Here is an 8,000-nt window from a genome sequence, read left to right as displayed (position 1 = left end):
ATGGCTTCACAAGCCCACCCCGCGCCTCAACGGCAACCAAACGAACGACGAACCGAGACTGAGAGAGACGATTGGGAGGACTGGGAAGATGACGATATTGTCACGCCGATCATGGACGATGAAGAAGACCTCATTGCGAACAAGTCGGCAGCCCCCAGCCCACTCCGACCAAGCAAAGCGCATTCTGCAAGATACTCGCAGCCCAGGCAGTCTGTGCAAAAGCTGCGGCGGCTCAAATCCCGGCACAGGCAGAAGGCTCAGAATGCGAAGGCCGGGATCAAGCTGGTGACCGATATGACAGCGCTGCGACAGCAACAAGCTGCGCAGAACGGCAGTCCCCAGATGCGACATCCCAAGTTTGTCGACGCAGCGGCGCTGAGGGCTCTTGAAGGAGAGCCCAACTCGGCATCAGTCGGAAACTGGAACTGGTTGAAGAAGAAACCGTGGGATACCAGCTCGCCATCCTCAAGCACCAAGTCACCGCAGAGCGCTTCTCGCAGCCCTGGTCAGCAACAAGACCTCTCACCAAACGACCGCCCAATCGTGATCGGAATCAAACTCCCCGAAGGCACGGAAATCCCACAAACAGCTATTCTCGAGACGGCACCCCAAGACTTTCCGCCCAAGTATGAAAGACAACCTACAACTAGCCCAAACACTGTCACTCCCTTGACTCCTTCACAGCAAAGATCGGTTTGGAGTCCCGACACACCAGATTCGACTGTGTCGTTCAGAGCGCCGCGAGCGACTTCTAGCCTCTACTCGCAAGCGATTGGCTTGGGCGTCGGGATTCCTCATGACGCGCCTCCAGTCCCGTCCGTGCCCTCAACTTATAAGCAGCAAGAAAGGGTGGTCAGTATTGTTCTCAAAGACAATGAGGATGACGACGAAGACGGCGGAAGCCCCTGCACGTTGTTCGAGGAAGACGGCGTAGCCGCCAATCGCCGGAAGTCGGTCAAGGCCAAGGAGGTCTCAAAGAGTCCCGGAAGCGCTGAAACCCAGACTCGTGGTTGGTGGGATCATGTTACGACTCCATTCATGGACAGAAAGAGCCCCATCGCTACATTCAAGAGTGAATCACAGCCAGTCAAGCAAACACAGCATGACGACTGGTGGAGTGAAAAGGTGCCAGAGGTTGCGGCACCCAAACCTACATCAATAGAGCCTACCTCCATCGTCAAGACAGTCGAGATTCAGCAAGTTACTGCCCAAAGACCTGGCTTGCCTGCATCGCCAAAGCCGTCGCCAAGGAATATTCAGGCGCCGATCGTCAGAGTTCCTACCCCCAGGAGAACACCATCACCGCTCATGGACCGTCGCGAACCGTCGCCGGCATCGTCTTCTCGTTCAATCACCCCGAGACCTGAGTTCCAATCGGAAAAAGTGGCCATTGCCCAACCTAGCCCAGCGCCTTCAGAGCTGCCTCCCCCATACTCGCCGCCTGAACAGCAGAAAGCCGTCAGATATAGAGCCGTCTTTCCTGCAGGCCATCCCCTTCAAGCACTCTACCCACCCTCACCAGGCCCCATCTCCCCCGCCATCAACGGAACCATGAGTTCTCAAGGAGGCATCAACCTGACCGACATTCCTCTCACACCAGCGCGTGCCGATTCTGGTGGACAGAATCGCCTACCCGACCGGGTTGCGGGCACTTATGTACCACAAGAGCACTTTCTCCCTGCCTCCGGACATGCTCACCGCGTAGAGAGACAGCGCCGCCGCCATGAGAAGGAAGAGGTGGTAGCTCGCAAAGCTGGTGGCGCCTGGAAGGGTCGCGGATGCGTCCCCGCCGGTGGATGCTACGGCCGCAGTGGCCGAGAGGGCCGCAAGAGGAGACGAGTATGGCTGGGTGTGTGCGCTGCAATTTTCGCAATCATCCTGATCATCATCCTCTGCGCGACGCTGATTCCGCGGGGAGGAAGTTCTCCCCAAGTTGACAGCATCTTTGTCAATCTCACCGACTTTCCTCCTATGCCGACTGGAGTTCTCTCCGTGGTTGGCCCTGACAATACCGCCGCCGTTACTGGATGCAGCAGCCCGTCTACAGTATGGAGCTGCGCGCTACCGAAGGAGGAACAAGAGTCCGTAGCACCTTTCCGCCCCAATCAGCCGACGTTCGTCATGCAGATCCAGTGGGATAACAGCACCCGGAATCTGTGGAACGTTCCCAATGGAGAGGTACCCGTCCCAGGATCAAAGACTACGAAACGCAACGAGAAGCGAGGCAGCCTGATCGCCAGAGCTGGCGCTTTCATCCGCCGACAAAACCCGGCTTTCAAGCCCAGCCCCAAGGCTCCGACTTTCCAGGAGATGTACTTTCTCGGCAACACAACTGATGGTATTGTCTCGAGCGAAAAGGGTGGCGAACCGACTCCCTTCTTCCTCAGCATCCTCAAGTCTGCAAATGAAACCGTGGGACCCAACGCCGTGGACAAGCGCCAGGACTCGTCCGGCGATATCTCGGTTAACCTTCCTGCCCCCGACCTGGAGGCTGACGGCACCGGAGCTCCCGCGCAGCTCTTCCCTAACGCTGTACAACAGCCTGTTCGTCTCTATGACCGCGGCTTGCCGACAGAACACTACGGCTTTTACACCTACTTCAAGCGCACCATCTATCTCAAGTCCGTAACAACCCTGAGCGGTAGTGACGAGACCGACGTGCCCCTTGACGAAAACGGCGGCTCTCGCAGAAGCGAAGCCAAGTTTCTCGTGACGTGGTCGCAGACGCGTTTCCTCGTGCAGATCTGGACACGATCGGACAACAACACCCAGCTTCTTGGTGCCCGAAACGGGCCCAGTTCGGAGCAGCCTGGCACAATGCCCTACCCCGTCACCATCAAGACGGACACCCACGGCGGACAGTCGGGCGAGAAGTTTGTCTGGCACTGGCCGGTGAACGACAGGCAAGGCATCGATACCAGCGAGCCAAAGTTACTTCCCAACGACCTGAGCTTCGGAGGCACGAGAGTAAACCCACGTAAGAATGATGATACATCATTTGGAGGATTTGATGGTGGCACTGGTGGTTGCCGTTGTGAATGGGCGAATTTTATTGCGAAGAGAGATACCAATAGTAACTGAAGGGCATAAGTTTATGATGAAGCATGGAAACGGATATGGATATGGATATGGGATGGATATGGGATGGATTCATCATTGGACTACAAGCGAGCATGGGACATGGAGGGATGGATATCAAAATGCATAGTTGCATCTGCATAGTGTTTTAATCAAATATCAACTAAAGTTCATATTGAAAAGAAAAGTTTCAGTTGAAAGATCGCCGATTTTTCCTCGACTACTTTTCTTGTACTTATATGCTCTACCTTGCCGCTGTTGTCGTTATCACAACTATCGTTCCCGTATTTGTCGGGGTCGTCGCTACTATCGTCGTTATCGCTTCTACTATCTTTACTTCTACTGTCGTACTCTATTGTCGTTCTCTCCACCTTATCGTCTTCTTCAATGAGAGTACTTAAGTACAGAGGATGTAGCAGCGCAGACATGCGAAATGCAGGCAGTCTCTCATTCAATCGCTGGAATCATCTTGAACAAGACTTTAAGCTATGCTAATAATCTTTCATGCCGCGTTTGGTGGATCACAGAGTGACATTTCGAGGTTGGGAAGATACCAGAAGGGGTGAGCTGAAATTAGGTAAGTCGGGAGTCCCCAGCCACCGTGGCGGATCCCAGCGCTGAGCAGTGGGGCCTTGCACCTATCGGCGCCACACTTTCCATCTAATCGCGCGATTGGCGCCAGTCGGAAGGTCCAGGCCGCGATAAGCACGTCGTTCCCCGACTCACGCTAGTGGCTTGGACAGGTGCATGTGCTCAATCAAGGTGCTAAGGCACGGCAAGGTATTGGCAGGTTGGTTGCTCGTGTGCCGTAACCCCTCCAAATATTCCTCGCCTCATCACCAAGATCTTTGCATATTCTGCAGCATTACTTTCCGCCTCATCGCCAACCAGAGCACCAGCTCAGATGCACGCTGCTGTCGCTGGACGCCTCTGCTCAGGTAACGTTGGACCCCACCATGTCGGATATTGACTCTTGTTTCGTCATGCTGACTTATCACCGTCAACAGCCTGACTGCCGATTCAATCCACGACTCGCTCGCGACATCGACTGATTGGCGCAGAGGAGAAGAAAACTTTGAAGCTTGACACCGCGGCGTACCGATTCTCATCGACAACGCAGAGACACTTGGCGTTACTGGAGACGATGCAAACATTCTAAGATGGCGAGTCCAGACGGTGGAGCTGCTCCAGCTTCCCTTGACCTTGACGATCACCGCTCGCGCGAAGATGGAGACTCGATATCGGGCAGCTCCCACATAGGGAGTGACGCTTCGGATAATTCTTTAGAACGGGAAGAGTGTCGCTGGCGAACTGCTCGATTTCACGATATGGAGTGCTCTCGCTTCTTCGACTGCCCGACTCACGTCGTCGAGAGACATCTCTCTGGGGACGAAGACGAAGACGAAGATAGCAATGCAGGAGAGGGGCCGTCACGGCAGCTTCAGACGGTCAGTGACAGGGCCGAAAGCTCTTCGAGCACCAGTCAGGAGCCACGAGTCGCGATCTCTACCGTGACGGCAGGTTCTCCTGAGCGGGACCCAACAAGCTTTGCGCCCGGGCCTGAGGAGACCAATACGGAGCAAACGCCGGAGCCAGCAGAGGCAGCACGGGCAACTTCAGCACAGGAGATCGAAGAATCTGAAGAGTCTCAGGATCCCGAAGAACCCGCGCCAGCACCACCTACACCACTGAGCTCACGGCTGTCTGAATCCTCTGTCCATTCTCAACCTCTCCCACCAACAGCCACGCCTACTCAACCCACCGGAGAGTTCGTCCCGCCGCAGAGGACTTCAAGTCTGGTCACATCCCAAGCTGCAGCTGCATCTGCGCAAGAACTACCTCTTCGCCCAGCTCTGATACCTCGCCGATCGCAAGAAGCGCCTCCTCCGCCGCCCAGGAGGTCGAGTTCCTCGTTTGCTCCTTTGCCTGTTCCGCGCAACCAACAATCACCCGAGGAGCGGCGAGGCCCACCGGAAATCAACTTGCCACGGTGGCAGCCCGATGCAGAAGTGACCTATTGCCCTATTTGCCACACGCAATTCAGTATATTCGTAAGAAAACATCATTGCAGGTAAGTTTGCTTGGTGCATGTGTCAACGCGACTCATGTTCTGACAGTGCTCAGGAAATGTGGCAGAGTTGTTTGCAATTCTTGCTCGCCTCACAGAATCACTATCCCTTACCAGTACATCGTACAGCCCCCAGGTCAACCACGCCTGGCCGCCCAGAGATACCCGTCGTCCCTCATTAGTGGTGAGGGAGGATATGCCGATTTCAGCAGTCTAGGGGGCGGAGAGCGTGTTCGCCTATGCAACCCATGCGTCCCTGACCCGAATACCACGCCTCCACAGCCGCTTGACTCGCCCTCGCAATTATCACCTCGAGGATCTCATTACAGGTCGCAGAGCAGCATCAGCACGATGTCCAGCAACGCCCCACCACCCAGCAGGTTCTCGGGCTACTTCACGGCAAGCCCTTCCCAGGATGCCTATGCAAGATCTAGGAGCATCACGGTAAGCAAAGCCTGAGCATTGGCTCAAACGAAGTCGCTGACAGACCTAGCATTCCGGTCCTGGTGGGCTTTCAAGCTCTCGCGGACATTACCACTCCACTCAAAACCGGATTATGGCCGGGACACCTCCCACGTACTACCCTTCCTCATCGGCGGTCTATCCGGGCTCATCCCGTTACCGGTCCATGCTGGACGTCGGGGTCTCTTCGTCGTCGTCGTCGGCCGCACAGAATCGCGCCCTGCCGCCGCCGCCGCAGATCGCCGAGGAGGACGAGTGCCCCGTCTGTCACCGAGAGCTCCCCTCACGCACCTTGTCAAACTTTGAGCACTTACGTGAGAAGCACATCAATACTTGCATCACCTCGCACAGCACATACGGTGGCACGCCAACAAGCGAAACGCCGCCATCCGGTACTCCGCCACCTCTAGCCGCGCGCCGGACGGGAATGTTCCCCTACGTTGCTACGGAGAAGGATTGCGTAGACTCTGCGGAATGCACCATCTGTCTCGAAGAGTTCGAGGTTGGTATCCCTATGGCGCGGTTGGAGTGCTTGTGCCGTTTCCATCGGTCTTGCATTTCGGCCTGGTTCGTCAATCACCCTGGACGCTGTCCCGTTCATCAGCACGATAGTTTTGGCTATTGATACCTCGGGTTGTCTACTTGTTTCCCATTGTCTCTCGTCCACATTTCGGCGTTTCGGTTAGCATAGGGCCCCCTCTTTAACCCAGTCCATCCTTTGGAAGACATTCCTTTTGGTATTGTACGCAGCGAACATTATGGTCGGTCTCCTCTTTTCCCCCCTCTCTATATCTCATACCCAACTCCTCTCTTTCGTGCGGTGCCGCTTGAGATGGGATATTCCCCGATGTGACATACCAAATGAGGGGTGTTTCGGCTCTTGCTTGGAGGTGGATATATGCCATGCACGTGTCGTCATCAAATGTGGGCATCTTTCACACTACGCGATTTAGCTGTTGTTGTTCTGGACTCTGGCCCATTGACGGCGAAGGGTTGCATCAGGGTATACTTTTTCAGTAGATACTGCTGAGCGAAGAGGGGTCGCAGAGACACAGCTTTTGTTGGTCGTCACACACAAACACACCCAAAAACGCAGAGGACTCTCGCTCTTTCTTTCTCCTTTCCAGCTTGACGGAAATACCATGCACTCAGATAGATAGATATTTTGGAGCTCACAATGCCACTTACGGCGAGATACCCGCCCAAAGCTGTCTTCCCCACGGTTTCACCTTGAGCAAGGAGGCGCAATTCGTGGAGAAGCGTGTAACGTGACTTGTAGTGACGTCGAAAGGAGGCGTGTCGGCTCATGTCACCGGCGCTCCCTGCGCCGCTCGCGCCGAGGACGGCGACCCGTTGTCCTGCCGTCTACGGTCCTGTCAGCGTCGTCTTCTCCCTCGACGACTCTTCGAACCTTCTTGAGTTATTCTGCCCACCACAGGGGCCTAGAACGTCCGGCAAGGTCGGGCCAGTCGGCGCGGGTGGAGCACTGAGTGGATATCAAGGGTGGAGCTGGGGGACTCGCGCCAGGGATTCACGATGCACCTGGCCCCGACCCCTGGATGTTCTCGAACCCGTTCCATCCTTCTGCTATTGGCATGCGCGGTGCCTATTGGCGAACGTGGGAGGCTTCCGCAGGCAGGATGTGCGGCACGGGCAGGAGGAGGAGCAGAAGTTCCTCATCTCATCTGCCCTTCATCCACCGGACCGCATTTGATGAGCTTATTCTTTTTTTCTCATTAAATTGCACACTGGCTTGCGGTGATTATTTGCCTGCGGCCGAGTCGGACAACTAAGTCGGACTTCATCTCTCAGGCCAGGGGTAGACGCTGTTGCGTGTATCCGTACGCGCGCGACAGGCGGAAAATGAGCTGCTGCAAGGCCAGAGTGATTGGACGAACCGGCGAAACCTTCTGTGATGAGTGTAAATAAGTAAACGTTTACGTTTCTCCCGCAGTCCTTTCCCGCTCCCGCCTGCTGCCCCCAAAAGGTGGCACGAGCATCCCCCCCCTAATAGGCTCATCGGATTATTGTCAATATGCGGAAAGAAAGAAGCAAATGGGGGGCCGATCCGGCTGTTTGGGGTAGAGGAAGGAGGTCTATATCGACGTCGGGATATGGCACGCGCTGTGCATGATGTTAAGCAGTCAGAGACGGGATGTCGCAGCGCGCGCGGCTTCAGCCCTAGGTCGGTGTCACCACCCCTCCTCCTGTCTTCCTCCCCTCCTCCGAATGGGTATTCGAGTTGTCATCGGAGGCAATCCTGTGGGCGCCCGATATTGTTTTTCTGGGACCTTGGTTTTAATGTTTCCCTCTTGTCGACGTTTGTGTGGTGAGCCAATGTCAATCCTCCCCGCCGTAGACCCGTTTCACACCCCCGTCCAATTTAGATGAC

General features: G+C 55.5%; 2 protein-coding genes across 2 annotated transcripts; both read left to right on the top strand.

The window, feature by feature from the left end:
• CGCA056_v000530 (uncharacterized protein) lies at nucleotides 1–3,081 on the top strand (the record flags this gene model as incomplete). The annotated part of the gene is made up of 1 exon (XM_037315791.1): nucleotides 1–3,081. The coding sequence occupies one exon, from the start codon at nucleotides 1–3 to the stop codon at nucleotides 3,079–3,081; it is 3,081 nt and encodes a 1,026-aa protein (XP_037184502.1).
• A 2,416-nt stretch (nucleotides 3,082–5,497) lies between these two features.
• On the top strand, nucleotides 5,498–6,299 carry CGCA056_v000529 (uncharacterized protein; the record flags this gene model as incomplete). The annotated part of the gene is made up of 3 exons (XM_037315790.1): nucleotides 5,498–5,590; nucleotides 5,640–6,114; nucleotides 6,295–6,299. 3 exons carry the CDS (start codon nucleotides 5,498–5,500, stop codon nucleotides 6,297–6,299), a joined length of 573 nt encoding a protein of 190 aa, XP_037185522.1.
• Between the last annotated feature and the right edge of the window lie 1,701 nt (nucleotides 6,300–8,000).

Source organism: Colletotrichum aenigma (assembly GCF_013390185.1).
Source record: "Colletotrichum aenigma strain Cg56 chromosome Unknown KSG_Cg56_contig01, whole genome shotgun sequence".
Classification (NCBI taxonomy): domain Eukaryota; kingdom Fungi; phylum Ascomycota; class Sordariomycetes; order Glomerellales; family Glomerellaceae; genus Colletotrichum; species Colletotrichum aenigma.
Note: the sequence above shows the minus strand (reverse complement) of the source record. Positions and strands in the feature narration are given on the sequence as shown.